Raw genomic sequence first — 21,708 nt, forward strand, 5'->3', positions numbered from 1 at the left:
ATTATATTATCAAACCAAGTGCGTTGGCCCAGTGGTTAATGTTTTAAATCATTAGTAACAGGACGTGAGTTAAACACCCTTGGAGGCCAAAACATAATTTGTATCACTTGTTTATTTCACCTTTTTTAAACAACTTTGATATTTTATTTAAAATAGAAAATTAAATCATTTTCACTTGAAAATTTGTACATTCTTTATTTACCTTGTATATTTTAGGAATATATTTAAAAATCCCAAAAATTGTTATTTAATCAATTTAAAATTAAAACAAAAATGATGTTTTTATGCCTTTTAAAGACCTTTTAAATCAAACTTTTTTTAAAATACTCTTCACCATTTGACTTGTACATACTTTTGTGAATCCATTAGGGTTAGGGTAAGCTTACTTTGAAGATATTAACATGATGCCTTAGTTGATTCACCTAGGGTTTTATTTTGTCAACTTTTAAAAAATAATTAGGTTTAGGTGAACATAATTAAACCCTAATCCCTAATACTTGATTTTTTAATCTTTTGATTTTAAAAGCAATACCATATTAATATAACTTAATTGCTATGATCAGTGATTATTTATACAATTATACATAAGCTTGTTGATTTACAATTTTTGTACATTTATACTTTGGTTATGTTATTATCTTTGTGTGTGTGTGTGCGAGTATATATATATATATATATATATATATATATATATATATATATATATATATATATATATATATATATATATATATATATATATATATATATATTTATACTTTGGTTATGTTATTATCTTTGTGTGTGTGTGTGTGCGAGTATATATATATATATATATATATATATATATATATATATATATATATATATATATATATATATATATATATATATATACTCGCACACACACACACACAAAGATAATAACATAACCAAAGTATAAATATATATATATATATATATATATATATATATATATATATATATATATATATATATATATATATATATATATTTATACTTTGGTTATGTTATTATCTTTGTGTGTGTGTGTGTGCGAGTATATATATATATATATATATATATATATATATATATATATATATATATATATATATATATATATATATATATATATATATATATATATATATATGATCAAATGACACCAAGGTGTTAAAGTTTTATTTGACACCAAATCTCAACCGTTAAAAGAATAGATCAAACGGTCATATTAAATAAAATAAAATAATAAAAAAATGTATATAGCCTATTTTTTTCCTAAAAATAAGGTATATATATATATATATATATATATATATATATATATATATATATATATATATTGTTGAACTAATCCCACTTGCATGACATATTTATCCATTTATCATCACATCATATTCATACATACATGATATGATCTTGAGGTATGTCATCCTTTTTATTCATGATATCTTTTATACTTGAGTTTATACATTGATATCTTTTTTATACTCACCTTGTTTGTGTCCATGATACATATACTATCTCTCACACATGCACCACTTGAGACAATCAAATCTAATGTTTGCTTGAGATGTATGATTACTCATTGATGTTAAAATCCAAAGGAATGAGAATGGTATTGACTAAAATTGTCAAGGTACTCACTCTCTTTTCCCAACTCTTTTACTTTGTGCTTAATATTGTTTTTTTTAATAAGCAATGGAATTAAAGGGAGTAAAAGGGATACTCCTCCCAAATACAAATAAAGGAAAGCTCCTAAGCCTCAAAACAAGAGAGTGGAAGGATATTCCAACAATAAAAATTACAATGATCCACTCGTTTATAAAACGAGCAAAGCCACCTCCAAGAGTTAAACACTATCTCGGTCATACAATCGGTGAAACTAAAAGGCTCACTTTTGAATATCAACGCATTACATTTGAGCCATAAACTCCTAACCGTAGAAAGCCAAATCACCGCCCCTATAAACCTCTTGTTTGCACCCTTTATCTTGAAACAATTGTGAAAGTAATTCACAAAATCCTCCATTGTTATGGTTGTGCCAACACCCGACCACCCGTAAACTCTCCGCCAAATACCTTTAGCAACCACACAGCTCAAAAACAAGTGCCATAACGTTTCATCCTCCGTTAGACAAAACACACATTTGGATTCATTGCCCTCTATCAAAATACCCCTTTTAATCAATTGATCTTTAGTGGCTAATTTATCAAGAATAAAGCGCCAACCGAAAAACAAAATTTTAGAAGGAGCTTTTGTTTTCCAAAGATGAGCTAAAGCCGTTACCGTGGCATGATTAAGAGGCGGTCCGGATAATTTTTCTTTAAAGCGATCATAACATGAGCTGGCAGAAAAAACTCCATCTGAATTAAGCTTCCAAACAAAGTTGTCTTCACCGCTTTCTAGAACTGCCAATATGGGCTACCCGGCCCTAAACGGGACGGCCCTAACGGGCCCTGGGTTTTCAGGGCTGGGCCAAAAAGGCCCTGTATAATATGGGCTCGAGATTTACTACCCGAGTTCGGCCCTAGATGGGCATCGGGCTACCCGGCCCTAAATGGACTTTTTTATTTAAAAAATTAAAATAAAAACTCCGTGATATTTATTATAAATAAAATTAAAAATTATGTTATTTTAAACATAATACATTTTTAAGTACTATATCATCTCTTATAAATACTATAATGTGTTTCTAAATACAATATATGTCTAAATTGTATAAAATAATACTTGAATATTTATTATAAAAGAAAAACTAATATAATACGATGAAAAAATGTTGATTATATTAATGTATAATATTTAAAAGAGAAAGATTGAATAAAATAGAGATAAAATTTAGTGAAGTAAGAAAAATCAATATGCTATTTTGGAGTAAGATAATATAAATATTAATATATATTTTTAAAATTTATAATTATGCGGGCCTGATGGGCTACCCACGGCCCATATGGGCTAGCCCTAATGGGTAGCGAACTTTTCAAGGCTGGGCTAAAAAACCCTGAAAAATATGGCTCTAATTTTAAGGCCCAAGCCCTATGATTTTTCAGGCCCGGCGGGCCGGCCCATATGGGCTAGCCCATTTTGACAGCTCTACCGCTTCCCTCACTGCCAGTCGTTGCATAATCGTCCTCAGCTCACACACCAGCGAATTCAGCTGCTGAGCGTCTTAAGCATCGCTGCCAACAGTCAGCATTTGGTCGACATTCCAAGACCAGCATTTGTCAATAACTGTACCTGCACAATTGACAGCAACCAAGTGATTTTCTGCATAACGAAACAACTCTGGGAAAGTCCCATTAGCGTTTGCGGATCCAACCAACAAGCATACCAAAATGAAATATCATATCCGTTCCCGACTGTACACTCTATTGCTCCCGCAAAATGGTTGTTATTGAGATTCTCATAATTGTCCGAAATAATTAAATCTCTCCACCATATTGAGTCTTTCTTTTCCACAACCGAATTATCCCCAATTAAAACCTTCAACTTCATATTACCGTATCTTGCTTCTAAATTATCCCTCCAAACCGCCTCCTTTTCCACAAGAATTCTCCACTTCGATTTACTAATCAAGGCCACATTCATAATTTCCACGATTTTGACTCCAAGCTCGCCCTCTTCACGGGTTTTGCACACCGTATCCCAACACACTCAATTAATGGATTTTCTAAGATCACTCTCACTCCAAAGAAATTTGCTTTGAATAGATCTAATATCATTCAACACCTTTTTTTGGATCCTTATAGAAAGAAAGAGAATAAATTGGAATAGCATTTAGAAAGGAATTAATCAACACCACTCTACCCGCCATATTGAGATGTTTACCTCTCCAAACGGCCAATCTTCTTTTTAACATCATCAATAAATCTTTCCACATTGCAATTTTCCTCAGGTCTCCTCCCACCCCAACTCCAAGAAATTTGAAAGGCAAACATCCCACTTTACACGAAAGGAAAGTGGACGCGGCTTCCATGTACCAATCACCAACGTTAACACCGTAAACATTGCTTTTATAAAAATTTATCCATGATCTGGACATCAACTCAAACCCTCTAAAAATAGATTCCATACTCCACAAGTTTGCGGTATCTCCTTCGGCTAAGATTATTGTGTCGTCCGCAAATTGTAATATGTCCACCTCCTTATCGTCTTTGATCTTGAAACTACGAAATTCCCCACTTTGCTTTGATTTCTTCAATAAATCCGTCAGCGCCTCCATGAATAAAACAAACAAAAAAGGAGATAACGAGTCTCCTTCCCTAAGACCTTTCTCGACTAAAAAGTCCTTCGTAGCACTACCGTTGATGAGAACGGGTAAAGAATTGGTAAAGATACTACTGCCCATCCATCTCATCCAACGATCACCAAAACCCATCCTTCTTAAGACAAATCTCACAAAATTCCAACTAACTCTTTCATAGGCTTTTTCAAAGTCAATCTTCGACGCTGCACAACCTCTCTTTTCTCTTTTCGCTAGATCCAACGCTTAATTCACCACATGAACACCATCCAAAATATATCTCCCCGGGATAAAAGCCGTTTGATTGCTTGAAACCAACTTTCCTATCACCCTTCTCAATCTTGCCGCCATCAATTTTGCTAATATCTTATATAAGCTTCCCACTATACATATAGGCCGATAATCACGCAAAGATTGAGGATTTGTCACTTTTGGTATAAGAGTAATAAAAGATGATGTACAAGGTTTAGTGAGAATAGCCTTTTCATGAAAAACCCTCACAAAATTTAGAACATCAACCTTGATCACATTCCAACACAACTTGAAGAATTGCAAAAAGAAGCCATCCGGCTCGGGGCTTTTGTTACCATCACAAGACCAAACGGCCTCTTTCACCTCCTCTTTCGAGAACGGTCTTTCCAACCAAACGGCATCATCCTCGGTCAAACAATTAAAATCTATACCCTCTGGCACCGGTCTTGAGTAATCTTCTTCCTTGAAAAAATTATGAAAGAAACATTTAACCTCCTCTTTAATATTAGCAACTTCTTCCACTATGCCATCCTTACCTTCCAACTTAGTGATCGCGTTGCGTCTTTGTCTATCCTTGATATCATTATGAAAGAACCTAGTATTCTTATCCCATTCTTCCAACCAAAGGTTACGGGACTTTTGACGGAGCATGGATTTTTTTATGTTCAAATAATTCCAAAACTCTTTAGTTTCTTCTCTTCTATCGTGAGCCAAAGGATCAATGACACCGCCTAAATTCTCCACCATTAACTTGTCTAAATCATTTATTTTTTCCACCTCCTCCCCCATCTTTAAATCTGTCCAACCAAAAGCACTTTCTCCATGTTTTAAAAATGGGTTTATATTGTTAAAGCTAAACCTTTTTAAACTCAAGCCCTTGCTTTTGTATTGTTAAAACTCAACCACCACTCTTTTAAATCACCCTTGCCTTGTATTGTTAAAGCTTGACACCTTTTAAAACATGTTAAGTAATTATTAAAACTTAACATTTTAAAAACTCGTTGAGTATTGTTAAAGCTCAACACCCAAAAGACTTCCCTATTGCACTTAAGTAGTATATAAACACACGATGCGATGTTGTGTCGAGCACACTTTTAAAAATCTTCTTTTCTCCCATCCCACTCTATTTAAATAAAAACACATAAACATATTATAATAAGGCAAAAAATATCCATAAAAAAGAACAAGAAAAAAATATAAAATCAACAAAAAAAAACAATAAAAAGAAGGAGAAGAAAAAAGAAGAAATGAGTATTGTTTATTCTTTACTATATATCTTATTATAATAAAATGTAGTTTAAAAAAAATTAGTGGTTAAAAAAATCAGTTGTATTAATTTTATTGATAAAATATATAAAATTAACGAAGCAAGTTAAAATACTATAACTAAACTTATACTTGTAATATATATATATATATATATATATATATATATATATATATATATATATATATATATATATATATATATATATATATATATATATATATATATATATATATATATATATATATATTGTTTTTTAAAAGTGACAATTAGCTTGATAAAAAATATTACAAATGTAACATTTATAATAAAACGTGATGATAAAAAATCAATTAGAGTATCCAAGAGAAATGACAAAGATATTATGAATTCAATCCAGCTTAAAAAAAATATTCAAATGTTTAAGTATTATTTCATTTGTAATAATAATTTGAATGTGGACTATATGGCATTGTAGGAGTATGGTTAGGTTTTAACTTTTAAGACAAGACTATCAATTCAAAATCTGCAGGCCTGCAAACTTTTCATTCCGCTTGATCTTCTATGAATGAGTTCCGAATTCTCAAGGCTTTTGTTGTTGACATACATCCTTCTCGTGCTCCCCAGATCAAAGAAGTGATGTGGATGCCACCTCCGCCCTTGTGCATCAAAGCAAACATAGATGGAGCCTCCACATCTTCTAGTGTTGTTTGTGGGAGTCTGTTTCGAAATTGTGAGTCTGATGTTATTGTAGGTTTTGAAGAGAACATGGGCTCCCAAAATGCACTTTTTGCTGAGCTGGTTGGGGTCATCAAGGTCATTGAGACTGCTCAAACAAGTCATTGAAACCATCTCTGGTTGGAGTCTGACTCATCTTCGGTGGTTCTTGCTTTTAATAAGCTGACTCTAGTTCATTGGAAGCTCAAGCACACATGGAACAGGGTAAGCATTCTTAGAATTTGATTTAATTCATCTATGACATTCCCTGTTGGATCAAAAGTGGTTTCATTCAAGTCTCACATCGAATAGTAGATAGAAAAAAAAAAAATCGATTATTAATATATAAAAAAAATAGTTTGAGTTTTACTCACCTCAACAACTCTATTTTTGTGACTATAATGGAATTTGAGTAGTTCTGTGCCATGAGAGGGTGTATAATTTTGTAGTCCAAACATTATAACGGAGAGAATTTGCAATTTTTTTGTGTAAAAATTATAGTTGGGAGAGTTTGTAATTTTTAATGTTTAAAAATTGTAATTTTGAGGGTTTATAATTTTTTCCTTAAAAAGTTTATAATTGTATGAGAGATTTTGTAATTTTGTCCTTGTAAAAATTAGAAGGTAATAATAGATCTGTGAGTTTTATTTTTTATTTCTTTGTTTCTTTTTCTTCTTTTGAGGGTGCATTTCAGTGTGCGGAGAGATTTATTTAGCAAAGATTTCGCTCAAGGGAGGAAGGAAGAGTAGCAAAAATTATGAACAATTGAGGAAGAAAAAACAAAAAGAATGAAGAGTAATTATTTTACAAATATGGTTAATCATTATAATAATTTTATACTCTTTGAAGAAGTTGATGACAAAGTGAAGAATATGAAACTTTGGTTTAGACTTAAGAATCACTCCTTAAAGGATTAGACTTAGTGTCTCATCGAGCTAGATCAAGCGGTCAAGCGCCTCACTTGAGGGACTTAGTGGCTCATCTGTCGGGCTACGTATTATTGCACCTTATGGACTTAGACTCCATAAGCCAACTTAACCCCCGCCTGAGGAACTTGAGAAACCCTCAGACGAGTTACGCAGTACTACGACCAAAGGGTTGAGGTTTCCCAAGATAGCTAAGACCTCACGAGAGGAAGTACAGGTTCTTGAGATAGTCCCATAAGCAATGATTTAAAAACACTCCGTCTTTTACCAAAGGCCTCATGCGTGAGGAATTATGAGGACACCCTTCACTAGGAGGACGCCCTCAGCTACAACCCTCCCGATGAGGATCCCCTGGTCATTATTGTACAACACGGGAACTGGGACATCAAGAAAGTTCTGATAGAACTTGGTAGCTCTGCTGACGTTCTATTTTGGGATGCCTTCTAGAAACTATAACTCAACCCGAACGACATAAAAACGTTCAGAGATTATTTGACGGGGTTATTAGGCGAACAAGTGTAAATAATGAGCCACATTTGGAGAGGGAATTGGCGCTAAAGCAATTGACGTTATCTACCTCATTGTGAACATCGTGTCACCATATGACATCATTCTTGGGCAATTGGCTACAGACGCATAAGGAGCAGTTGTATCCACTATGTACATAACTCTAAAATACTCGTTTCTTAATGGGCGATTCGGTATGATTCAAGGGAACCAACAAGAAGCTTGAGAGTGATATCAAAATATCCTAGAGACGGCCATAGAAGAACCCGACCTTGTTGATGTTCCCCCTTCCAAAGTTCCAAATACTTACTTCGAGTGTTGAGACCATAGATTGGGAGTGGAAGCAGAAAGGCTCACGCCCACGGATGATTTGAAGGATGTTCAAATAGGTCCTCACGCCCACCAAGTGACGAAGATAAGTACATCTTTTTCCAGAGAGAAGGAACTAGAACTAGTCGACCAATTCATTAAGAATTTCGACCTATTCTCCTAGACTCCCTTCGACATTCCAGGAATATACATCAAAGTGGTGAGTCACCGCCTCGCCATCCACCCTTACGTCAGACTAGTGGTGCATAGGAAGCGGAAAGTTGGCTAGGAAAAGAGGGTTGTCATTGATGAAGAGGTGGGAAAACTATATGATGTTGGATTCATGATGGAAATAAAGTATCCCACCTGGCTGGCCAACGTGATTATAGTATGGAAAGCTAATAAAATATTGCACTTGTATATAAATCGCCTTGCCTAAAGATATATACCCACTGTCAAACACCGATCTCTTCATGACGGATTATGAAGCTACCACACGTTGAGGTTCATGGATGCGTACTTAAGATACAATAAGATTTGGATGGATCTCTTGGATGCGCTCATAACATCCTTCATATTGAGCCATGACAACTACAACTATAATGTAATAGATATGTGGTAGAGAGATGATCATTTTAAAGATTGATGTTAAATTTTGTCCTTATTAAAATCTAGTATGTTGATTGTCAACATATTTTATCAAGAATTATGAACTTGAACCTAAGTCACCACATGTTTTCTTCATCACAAGTCAGGTCCGGCCTAAGGACTAGGCTGCCAAAATGAATTTTAGGTTTCACCCGAAAACCATTATTAACTTATTTAAATCCTACTTTTTTTTCATTAACTTATTTAAGTCCTACTATTTTTCATAAAACATTGAATTAAGTTTTTTTTTTTTTAAGTTCAAAATGACAAATAGTGCTAGAGAGAAAAAAAAAAAATCATCCGAGTGACAGACAATCCGCTGTTTTTAAAATTTAATTAATTTTTAAATTTAATAGTTGTTTAAATATTATTTTCTTAGGCACTCCTTTTTGTTTATAAATATTACAAATATTTTTTTAAAAAAATTAAACTAACATCTTTTATATTTCTTAAGGAAAATTCCTTCATGTATTTTTATATAGTTTAGTAGATAGATTCGCTCACCTTAAAATATTTCATATTTAATTGATAATCTATTGTATGATAATTTATTTTTTTGACATAAAAATTATCATGTATAATTATTAACATTAGATCATAAATATTATATTGTATAAATACATGAAAATAACAAATTCATTTCAAGTATAAATAGCATACAAATTATATATATTTTATTATTTTTTTTGGTAATACTTACACAAAAAATGTAATTACATGAACTAATTATAACATTGTGTAAAAAGAAAGTGATCTCATGAACTAATTATGTAATTTTGTAAAAAAATGTATTAATTATGAACTAATATATATATGTGTGTAATTTGTGTTATATAAATATTTCATCACATTTAACGTTTTATATTGAATTTTCTTTGCTAGCATTCTTTTTTATAAGTAATTTACATTCAATTATTATTATTATTATTATTATTATTATTATTATTATTATTATTATTATTATTATTATTTGTATACTAAAATATGTAGGTAGATATTAGAGAATATGTATAATCATTTTCAATTTTTTTTTGTTTTATATATTATAGTGTTGAAGTTAAATATTTCAAGTTATATATATTTTTATTGTTAAAATATATATATATATATATATATATATATATATATATATATATATATATATATATATATATATTATTGGTTTTTGTTTTATATTTTTTATTGGTAAAATTTTTATTGATAATAAACTTGTTTTTCATTTAATTTTAAAAGTAAAACTAAGTTAAATTCCATGTATACTAAGATGAGTTAAAAGGTAGTGCATTGACAGTCATCAATCTGTCATGTTATTAATTTTTTTTAAATAAAAGAATGATTTAATTGAATACATGATGGTGATTGGTTGACACTGTAAAAATATTTTATATTGTCAGTGCATCACCCATTTTCTCTATTGAGATGAGTTAAAAGGTAGTGCACTGACAGTGTAAAATATTTTACACTGTCATCCAATAGAAAGTCATCAATCTGCCATGTCATTAAATTTTTTTAAAATAAAAGAATGATTTAATTGGATACATGGTGGTGATTGGTTGACAATGTAAAATTATTTTACACTGTCAATGCATCACCCCTTTTCTCTATAGAGATGAGTTAAAAGGTAGTGCATTGACAGTGTAAAATAATTTTACACTGTCATCCAATAGAAAGTCGTCAATTTGCCATGTCATTAATTTTTTTTAAAATAAAAAATGGTTTAATTGAATACATGGTGATGATTGGTTGACAGTGTAAAAATATTTTACACTATCAGTGCACCAACCATTTTCTTTATAGAGATGAGTTAAAAGGTAGTGCATTGGCAGTGTAAAATAGTTTTACACTGAAAAGTTTAAAAATAAATAAATTAGAGTGTGATAATATCTTTCTTTATAATTTGTTTTCAATTATATTTTATTTATTTATTTTAAAATAACATTTATTTAATAGTAAATAAGATATTCTTTTTTAAAAGTTATTGACTTATAAATATCAACAACTTATTTAAATTAATACTTAAATATATAAATTAAATATATAAATGATAAACTAAATTTTATATTAATAATTTTCACTCATTTAACTCAATTAACACATATCAATTATGTAATTATTTTATTTATTTAAAATTGTGAAAAATAGTTTAAATTAGTTTGATGTCTTAAATTTTAATTTTTAATATTTGTGTAAATTAAAATTTATTTTTTCTATTAAATTTATTATTTTAACATTGTTTTACCCAATACTCAATAATTGTTTATTTGATTAATTAAAAAAACAAAATATTTCAAAAATAATAGTGAATGATGAAATCATTAATTGAGATGAGTAAATAATGCTATAAATAGCTATTCAAAGGTCAACTTGAGAGAAGACAAACACTTTAATATCAACCCAAAGTCAAACCACCCCACATGAATACCACCCTACTAGTAACCAATCCCATGGAAAGATAAAAACAAGAGTCAAAGGAAGGAAAGAAACATTTTGAAGTTTGCATGCAATGGAAGCAGGATCAATAATGAGTAAAGAGATGAGTTGTCGCCTTAATGGCTAAATTGTGATGACAAATTATGAGATCATAACATTCAAGACTTTCATAAATAATAAAAAATGAATCACCACTCTCTTAGCACAAATCATGATCTTCATCAATTCACCTTCACCTTCACCTAATTTTAATTTCTTTTTTCAATGTTTCAGACAATTTACAGTGATGCTACATGTGCTTTCATTGGTGACATTGCCATACTAACATGATAGACTGTCAAATTACTAAAAACAAGGGTATAGTTGACTTTACATTGTCATTATTGTTGCTATGCCTTCCTTCTACATATATAATGTGTCATTTGAATTATGTGCAAATTTAAAGACAATTTGTAGGTGTATTTACAACAACAAAAATGATTTATATTAAAATATTATAATTAATTTTTTCTTCATTAGTTACATAATATTTTGATAATTTTAAATATTGTAATTAATTTTATAGATAGATCAAGAGATAATTTTAGGAAAATTTTATTTATTTATATTATAAAAAAAATTAAAAGAATAAGGTGTGATAAACAGTAGTAGATATAATAGGAAAAAAAATAATATTACATAGGTAATATAAGACTTTTAATTTAAGAATTTTTTTTATAAAGTAGTACATTAATATAATTTAACACAGATTGAGCAATAATTAGTTGAATGGTTATATGATTAGATAAAATAAATAAAGATATATTTGTGATAAATAAGTAATGAATCTTCATTAATAATATAAGGGTAAAGCTAACATCTGCCCTACTAACATGTGCCCTTAGAACACATGTTAAGAGATAAATAACATATATGTTCTTAGGATACATGTTAAGTTAAATGCGAAAATTATTTCTTAAAATTTGTAAATTATTTTAATTAAAAATTCAATGTCAAATTAATTCAAATGCGTTTATTATATTTTTCAATACAAATTTTCTATTTAAATTTTTTAATCCATAATATAAATAGTCAACTATTATGAGAAAAATAAATGAGATGTTTTAGGTAGAAAAAGTCAATGTCATAAAGTTTTAAGGTGTTTCATGCAACATTTTTAAAGATATATTATCTTTTTGGACATATTCAAAGTGCCCTTGAGAAAATGCAACTCTTAGCATTTCCTTTAAATTTAAGCAGTTATATCAATGCTATTCTTCTTTAAGCTTGAGAGAGTACATTTGTTGGCACAAATACAAACAAATGTCAACTAAAATCTATCAATATTTAATGCTTTCATTCCAAAAATACCTTTGAATTGTTTCTTCAATGTTGTTAGGGATATTACTAGCTAGTTATGTATAAGATGATAATAATAAAAAATAATAATAATGATAATGATAAATAATGTATCTAATGTTCTTAAACATTGCTAAATTCAACACTCCCTCAATTGACGCCCTATAAATTATAATGACCACAGAATGCAAAGACTTTTCAAAATTCAAAAACAAATCAGAGCCACAAGAGCCACAAGAACATTAAACAAGAGGCCGGTAGAGCTATGTCCTATGAGCTGTGTAGCTTGAACGTGGCAGGAGCTAAAGGTATTTGTTAGTTACTATCCCAACTATATGTGCATTACTATGGATCACTAATATTTAGCATGTGGGTTGTTGGCAGTTTGGCCATTTTAACTACTCACTCATTCGTTTATAGGTACTGTCTATTCTTCACTATCTCCATTCGGTTTGCTTCCTTGGATTTCATTTATTGATGTTTGGTATATACCTTAAATACACATACATACTACCGATATGTTACTTGGTCTAGTAGTAATTGAAGTAGGGTTTAATAGAGAGAGATGCGATTCGATCTTTTACGATTACGTTCGAAAAAAAGTTAAAATCATTTATGTCAGAATTTAGAAGTGATGTCCGAATCAGATTAGGCGGTTCAATAAATCAGAATCAGATCAAGTAAAAAAAACTACATAATTATTGAATTTTTTTTTCATGCAGTGTTAATTAATATGCATGGACTTATGTATATAATTTGTCAATTGTTATATTTTTATTTACTTAAGTCAAATCATCTCTAAAATAAGTATAGAGGACATATTCTAATTTTAAATTTTTAAACTTTTAATTTAATGAAATTTGAAATTTAACTGTTTTTAATCAATATTAAAATATTGAAACTGAAATGAAATAATCAATGTGAAAGTTGAATCTATAAATAAAATTTTATGATAATTAATAATTAAATAATTAATAAAGAAGAAAAAATTAACAATAAATGAACAGTTAGTAAAGAAGAAGAAAAAATAACAATTGTCAAATGAATAAGAAATAATATGTTGTTTAATATATTCTACCTAAACATACTGTTTACATTTATACTATGTAGTTTTCAGTGAAGTACTTAAATATATACTTATACACCCACGTAGATATATAATTAGTTGAAATAGTTATATTATACACTCACTTGGGTGTGTAGTTCATTGAAGTAACTATACAAACGTGTAGGTATATCAGTGAAGTTGCTAGTTCATAAATAAGTACTCCCTCAGTCTCAAATTATTTTCCGTCACAAATTATTTGTCGCAGTTGACTAGTCATACAGATTAAGAAACAGTAATAAATAAAAGAGAAAGAATTGTGACTTTATAAAATTATCTTAATTAACTATTTGTGTATTCTAAATAACATTAATATTAACCGAGAAAAAAATAAATTAAGAATATTTATTAGAGGATACAATTAAAAAATTAAATATAAAATTATATTGGTAATGTAAAGTGACAAGTATTTTGTGATTTTTTTTTCTTCCAAATATAATATTTATTTTGGAATAGAGGAAGTATGTTAGTAGCTATTATTAACAAACTAACAATTGGTTAGTGAGTTAGGTTGTTTGTTTAACAAGAAACTATGTAAATGTTATAAGTTTTATTTTTGAGAATGAATAAATATAACATTATTATTACAATTTTAATTAACTATTTTGCTACACAAGAAATAGCATGATTATGTTCAAGAAATTCAAAACCTTGATTAAGAATGAGAATGGAGAAACAATATAACTGACTAAATCTCTTTTGGTTTGATAGTCGCAAATTAATTGACTAATTCTCTTTTGATATGATCAGTATGTTTTTTTAAAGGTGATGATTACGCCAAATTCTCTTTTGGTTTGATAGTGGCAAATTATTCTTTTAATTAAAATAAACTTTAAAAATATTAGTGATAATGGCATCAAATCCAGCTTTGATTCCACTATTGCATAAATTTCAACCACATTATAATTCAAATAAATTAGTCAACAGTCAAATTCGATTCATTTTTCACAATTAATGTATAGTTGTTCTCACATAGTTTGATTTCAAAGGCTATTTTATCATTTTAAAGAGTTTTTCAATATTTTCTCTATTTTAATAAATTTTGTCAGCAACTTTATGGATTTCGAGAAATTCTCAAATTTTAAGCCGTGTCATTTTTAGTTTTATTTTTGTTACCATGGAAGCTTGTTTATAAGTAATTTCAAATGCTATTAGATAAACAGTACATGGATAATGAAATTAAAAAGAAATATTTTGGAAATGTATTTTTGAATCTAATCGAACTATTTTTAACAAAATAAAGATGTGATTCACTTACACATGTATTTAATATATTTTTAAATGCGTTCGAAAATACACTTCCAAAATCTAAAGAGGATTTTTGAATTTTTATAGGAAATTTTTCCATTATATAGGATGGGATAAGAAATGACAATTTCTTAATCCACCCCTTGATATTCTTAGACACCTAGCGCAATTCCATTTATGCCCTCTACTTCTGGAGATACATATTAGGAATCACTTTTTTTTCTTTCAAATTTTGGTTTTTTTTGGAGCTACATATACGGAAGTATTTTAAACAGAATAACATTGGGAAAAACTTCAAAATAATTCAGTTCAGGGGATCTTCCGGAGCTACTTATACGGAATGTCTTAGCGCCTGAATATTCCATAGATATAGTTCTGGAACTTTCTGCTATATTTTGAACCAGCATGATCACTCCCCCATTGTTTTTTTTCTTCTTCAACACTCACCTTCACTAACCTAAAAACCATACATCATCATTATCATTTTTCACTCCAAAATTACAACTTTTTGGTGCAACAAATTAAAGGGAGCAAGCTAAGATTGAATTTAAGGTAAAGATTCAAATTTGTTCATTACATTGCTCATATTAATCATCAAACTTTTGTAAAAGAAAGTAACGTTGCATATGTAGGTACATCTCCGGAACATGTTGAAGATGAACACTTTCAGGTGTACATCTCCGGAACATGTATGTGCTGTTTTTACGCAACAGTTTTGTAATTTTTTCTATTGTTTACAAATAGTTATGGTGCACCCCGATAATATCTCAAAAGAATTAGCTTCTACGAACGATGTTTCTCTTAATGTTCGAGGGTTATCGTAAAGTCGGTAGATGTCGGCGGTGACTTTAATAACAAGCAAGAGTTTGATGATCGTGATAACATGCTCACATGGATTCGTAGGACTACAACTAGACTTGGTTTTGATGTGGTAATAGGAATATCGAATAATGGTTTGGAAAGAAGAAACGTTTTTGTAACAATGTTGTGCGAAAGAAGCGGGAAATACCATATTCCTTTACGGAAGTTTAAAAGAGATGACACGGGTAGTAGAAAATGTGAATGCCCTTTTAAAATTCGTGGTTACATGTTGGCTACCAAGAAGTGGAAATTTAGTGTTATTTGTGGTTTGCATAACCATGAATTGTACTCAAAGTTACAAGGTCATCCTAGTGTATGTCGGCTCAAACCGGAAGAGAACACATGTATTAGTGACATGATCTTGAATTTTGTCCAACCGAAAAATATACTTGCCACATTGAAATGGAAGAAACCCGGCAATGTATCAAATATAAGTCAAGTGTATAACATTTGGTACTGCACTAATAAGGCAATTAGGGGAGATAGAAATGAGATGCAACAACTGTTGAAATTGTTGGATGATAACAGTTATGTATCCCGGTACAGAACTTGCAACGATAGAGTTACGGTCCGAAATATTTTTTGGACTCATCCGAATTTGATGAAGTTGTTCAACACGTTCTCGACAGTGCTCATTCTTGATTCTACCTACGACACCAACAAGTATAGACTTCCATTATTTGAGATGATTGGTGTTACATCTACCAAGAAGACATATTCCGTTGGTTTTGCTTTTTTGGAGTGTGAAAAAGAGGACAATTTTACATGGGCATTAGAGGTGTGTCAGTCACTTTTGAAGGAACAATTTGAGATGCCTAAGGAGATTATTATGGACCGTGATACTGCGTTGATGAATGTGGTGGCAAAGGTATTTCCTTCTGCTAATGCATTATTTTTTCGATATCACATAACAACGAATGTGAGAAGTCGGGTTAAACCTGCGGTAGGAATGAAACAAGTAGAGGCCGAATGTGGAAAATTGGTGAAGGGCAGTGTGACTGTTGAATAAATAATGGATGCATGTAATCGTATACTAAATTCTTCCACGAAAGAATTATATGTCGATTCCGTCATTCAATTCCGTAAAGTGTGTGAAACGTATCCTGCTTTATTGAAATATGTTGAAAGCACCATTCTTGATCAGGTGAAGGAGAAGATTGTATGTGCATGGACTGATAATGTTTGGCACCATGGAAATACAACCACCAAGAGAGTTGAGTCGACTCATGCTAGTTTGAAAAATTGGTTGGATAATAGCAGGGGGACTTGTGTCGTGATCGGGACTTCGTAAATATCATGATTAAAAACAAATATAATGAGAGACAAACTACATTTGGTCGGAGCATAACGGTGTTGGAACATCGATTTAAATAAACCATTCTTTATTCTCAATTGATCGGCAATATGTCTCGGTTCGGGTTGAAATATATTTTTCACGAGGAAAAACGAGGTAAAACGGTGGGTTCCGTTAGCACAAAGTGTGGTTGCACTATTTCTAAAACATATGGTCTCCCGTGTGCTTGTGTTATTGCTAAAAAGATGAAACTAGGTTAGGAAATAAGAATAGATGAAGTATAAGGAGGTAAACCGAATATCTCTATTTTGACCGAATTGAAAGCGATACAAGAGAGATTTTCGAAGTCCGGTGACAACATGAAACTCCACATCAAAGAACAATTGAGAAAGATTGGATATCCCGAAACAACCGACATGAAACCGCAACCAGTAAAAACAAAGAGGGCTCCGAAGAAAATGAAGCCGACATTGAATGACAACTTGACTACATGGTGTCCTGCTTATTGTGAGCACATTGATAAACTTTTTCCCGACTCACCGACTCGTAAATCTCAAAAAAAGTTTCACGAAAGGAGCCCGCATAAGCAAATCGCCTCTGACCCCGATTCCACCGAAAATTCCATTCATCGACGAGATACCAATTTTTATGCACAAATACACCGAGCAGATCGTCAATGTTGAGGGGAACGGTAATTACGGTTACCAGGCCATTTTGGCTTTGCATGGTAAGGGAGAGGATAGTCATGCGCTTGTCCATCATCAACTTATCCAAGAGTTGAATACGCATAAAGAATCGTACACGCGGTTGTATGGAGAGAAAGACAAATTTGAAGCGATTTATGAATCTCTTGTTCCTTGCTTGAGCGGTCACACACTAGTGTCAAAATGGATGAGATTCCTAGAAATGGGGCATCTTATTGCATGTGCATATTGTCATACCCTAAATTTGTCCTACCCCTTAACTTCTAACTGGCTTAGGTTTTGCATTCATGTACATACATCACTTAGGTCATAACTCACATTCATACATTCATATCATTGGTGATATTCAAAGGCTAGCAAGAAGGAGCTCTATTGCAAAGAAGTTTGATCAGAGAACAAGAAGACTGAGGTGTAACCATGTGGCTCCATGTTTAAGGAAGCCCTCCTGGATTAGGGTTTCTCTCTGTCTCAAGTCAAGGCATTGGTTGAAGGATACTGGCTTGCAAACCATCCGGTTCTTTAAGTCAGGGTTTTTTTTGACCAAAGTCAACCAGTTGACTTTTTGGTTAACATTTAATCAGGAACGGTTTCTATGTGTGAAAAGCTTCTCATGCCGACTGTGTGGATGAGCTTGTTTGACGGGATTTGACTGGAAGAGATTTAATCGGGAATTTCATCAATAGTCGAAAAATCAGAACAGTTGACTTTTGGATCAAAATCAGGAAAATTATTCAAATATTGACTTTTGGTGGAAAATCGGTCAAAGAAAGTCAAAGAAATGAAAAAATCAAGAAATAATCAAAACTGCCAATTTGGAAATTTAGTTGAAATGGGAACTTGCCAAAAGAGGAAAGTTCTACACTTAAAGAATTTTTGAGTGAATTTCCAATTGGCTGGGCAGCTGACTTCAGGTCCAATTATCATGTTGAAAATGGCAGGATTTTAAGACAAGCTCAACATCAAAAGTGTTCAAATCATAGCCCTTTACAACTTTCTAGTTGGGAGTTTTTCCATTTGAGGCTTGGATCAAGAGATATTGAGTGTTGAAGTTTTCAGAATTACATTCACTCAAGTCATGAAGCTGGGCACAATTCTGGTCATACGTGACACATTTCATCAAGCACGTGGCGTGCCAACTTTGAAGCCAATTCTAGGGCAATTCAGGAACTCTACAAATGCAAACTTGGTATCATTCCAATCCTTTCCATGTGCTCTACCCAACAAAGCAAGAATCAAGCCATTCGGACAAAGAATGAATCAGTTACAAGGCCCCAAAGTCTCATCTTCATAAAGTCAAAGTTACGCATCTGGCTAGGCAAAATTCCAGGGCACGCGCAAGGCATTTATACAAACACATGGTGGGCTGAATTCAAGTGCTATTTTCTCCCTCCACAAGTCTCCATTTTGAGCAATACTAGTGTCAAACTACTCCTTGCTATGTCCCCTTTCCAAAGAGCTATGAGTCATATCAATTGGACATGTAATGAGCAAGATAGAGGCACTCAAAGTCATGCCCTGACTAAGTCATATCTCGGCCAGTAATGTGCGGCCAAACCAAGTCACACGCGTCAGCCACATGCAGCAACCACACACCATGTTCCAGGTCCTTTTGCCCCGTTTCCAAACTTCGTTTCGCCAACTTGCCAACATCAAATTTTCTCTATTCCATGTACTCTCCACATTGAGTCCAAAAGTGAATCAATTAATGAACCATAGCCTGAAATATACTTGGGCAAAGACAGCATCTTGGACAGAATTTTGGCTCGAAACATATTGTATCCACATCATGCACCACTCATTATCGCCAGCTCACTATTACCTCATCAAGCCATGCACTGTACTGAAACGAAAAGCACGTGAAATACTTACTATGAGCAACACAACCTGTGCATTAAGTTTAGAAATAAGGCTACCATACATGCACCACACAATAAGCCTCCATGTACCTCCGACTATATAAATCAAATGCTCCTCATAAACTTCAGGGGATTCATTCATTCATCATCTCAGTTCCAACGCACTCACTTTCTCTCTCTCCTCACTCTCTCATCATTCTCTTCTCTCTCTCCTTCGCTCTCTCCACCCTCAACCACCATAACAAACTTTCTCTCACCCCTCCCTCCACCGTAACAAAATTTTTCTCGTCCCTCTCTCCACCATAGCTCCACTCACTTCCACCACGCCAACCACCATAACAAAGCTCTAACTACTTTCTCCGGCAACCGCAACTTCATCATCTTCGTTAATCAACAAGAACCACAGCTCTTCTCTCATCGCTCTTCATCGCACTTCCAACATCATCACCATACGATCCTCATCGTCTTTCTGCTCAGCGCCGCAACCATCGTTAGCCTCGTGCACATGGAGTGGTGAGTCAAAGTTTGAAGAAGTGAAAGCAACTCGCAAAGATTTTGTTCGTCGTGATTCAAGATCGCATCAGGTAAAACTTGAAAACTCTCTCAGCATAATAGAAGAACATGATAGGCCATTTAGATCTGAAATGAAGCTTGTGTGCGCGTTGTGCTATATATCGAGTCGCTATAGAGATCTGAATCTCGATCGGTACCGATCTATTGATGTGCTAAGTGTTTAAGTGTTTAAGCTTTGAGTTCATATACTGTAAATACTTAGGAGTAGATTGATGTGCTGGTAAATTTTGTTCATGACAAGATCACTGAAGTATGATTCGGTTTGTGTGTTAGAGGAGGAATTAGAGGAAACGGATGGTAGGTTAAGAATCTATGCGAAATTTCGGTCAGGAGAACATGAGCCCTTTCGATTTCTGGAATTGTGTGTATAGCTCCGCCGCCTGATGGCCGGAGAAGATGACTGGAGAAGGGATCTCCGGCGTCTTTGTTTTTCCTGATTTTTATTCCGTCGTGATTACGTGGCGTGTTGTGATTGTTGTTCCTCCCATTTTATTTGTTTTTGTCATCTTCTATATGATTGAATGGTGCGTTGGTGTGCTCTGATTGGTTGAGGCTTGTTCTTGTCATTTTGTGACTTAAACACCAGGTGACTAATTGATGCAAAGTGTGTATGTTACGTTTATCACAATTAATAAACCATATGCTAAATAATTTCACATGCTGATATAATAATGAATGAATAAAATGGAAGAGATTAGTGAGTGGAGCGTTGGGCCTTGGTACGTTATGGGCCTTGCCTTATTTCTGAGTTTCACCCCCAAACTGCTAACGCACCACTGTGTTTCTGAATCTGGGCCTGAACGCTGTTACTATCCGCCCCTCCCCTATCAGGCCCAATTTTGCTTGTAAACAATTTTAGTTCATACAAATTCTGCTAACCCACCCCCTGCAGTGTAGCTTAGACTTTCACTTTTAATATTTGTTTTGCTCTTATTTTTTAGTTCATAATTCCATTTTTAAATCATATAAAAAAGCATAAAATCAATATTAGATCTTAGTTCACTCCCTAATAGTTTTTCCTTTAGTTGATTAAAAACATGATAAAACCTTTAATATTTTGTTAGATTGTTAGGGTAATTTTTGACATTTGAGTTCTTTTATAAGAACCCATAAAAAATAGTAGTTTTAGTTTCATTTTTGTACTAATGGTTGAGTCGTTTTGTGCTATTTCATGGTCATTTTTGCATGATGCTTGTGTGGCTTTATTGCTCTTATTCTTGGCCTTATTTTAGGCCTATTTTTGTTAATACCTTTTATTGCTCCTTTTAGAATTTATCACATGTTAACACTAGGATTTAGACTTGTATAAACAACTTAGATTAGAAATAGGATTAGTTCCCGTTTGCATTCTTTTTCTTTTCAACTTTTAAAATACTTAATAAAAATCGATGAAGATCATACCGTCGCTTTATTTCATGGTAGGAAAGAAATGATTGAGGCGTAGGCCTCGATGTATGTTCTTTCCT

General features: G+C 32.1%; 2 protein-coding genes across 2 annotated transcripts; one reads left to right on the top strand and one right to left on the bottom strand.

Annotated features, from left to right (window-relative positions):
- Window positions 1–3,703: 3,703 nt before the first annotated feature.
- On the bottom strand, window positions 3,704–4,363 carry LOC131654787 (uncharacterized mitochondrial protein AtMg01250-like). Its single transcript, XM_058924722.1, has one exon. It carries the CDS (start codon window positions 4,361–4,363, stop codon window positions 3,704–3,706), a length of 660 nt encoding a protein of 219 aa, XP_058780705.1.
- Window positions 4,364–15,837: 11,474 nt separating this feature from the next.
- LOC131654806 (protein FAR1-RELATED SEQUENCE 5-like) lies at window positions 15,838–16,824 on the top strand. Its single transcript, XM_058924740.1, has one exon. It carries the CDS (start codon window positions 15,838–15,840, stop codon window positions 16,822–16,824), a length of 987 nt encoding a protein of 328 aa, XP_058780723.1.
- The last annotated feature ends 4,884 nt before the right edge of the window (window positions 16,825–21,708 follow it).

The sequence above is a fragment of the Vicia villosa genome, linkage group LG1 (genome assembly GCF_029867415.1).
Source record: "Vicia villosa cultivar HV-30 ecotype Madison, WI linkage group LG1, Vvil1.0, whole genome shotgun sequence".
Taxonomy (NCBI): Eukaryota; Viridiplantae; Streptophyta; class Magnoliopsida; order Fabales; family Fabaceae; genus Vicia; species Vicia villosa.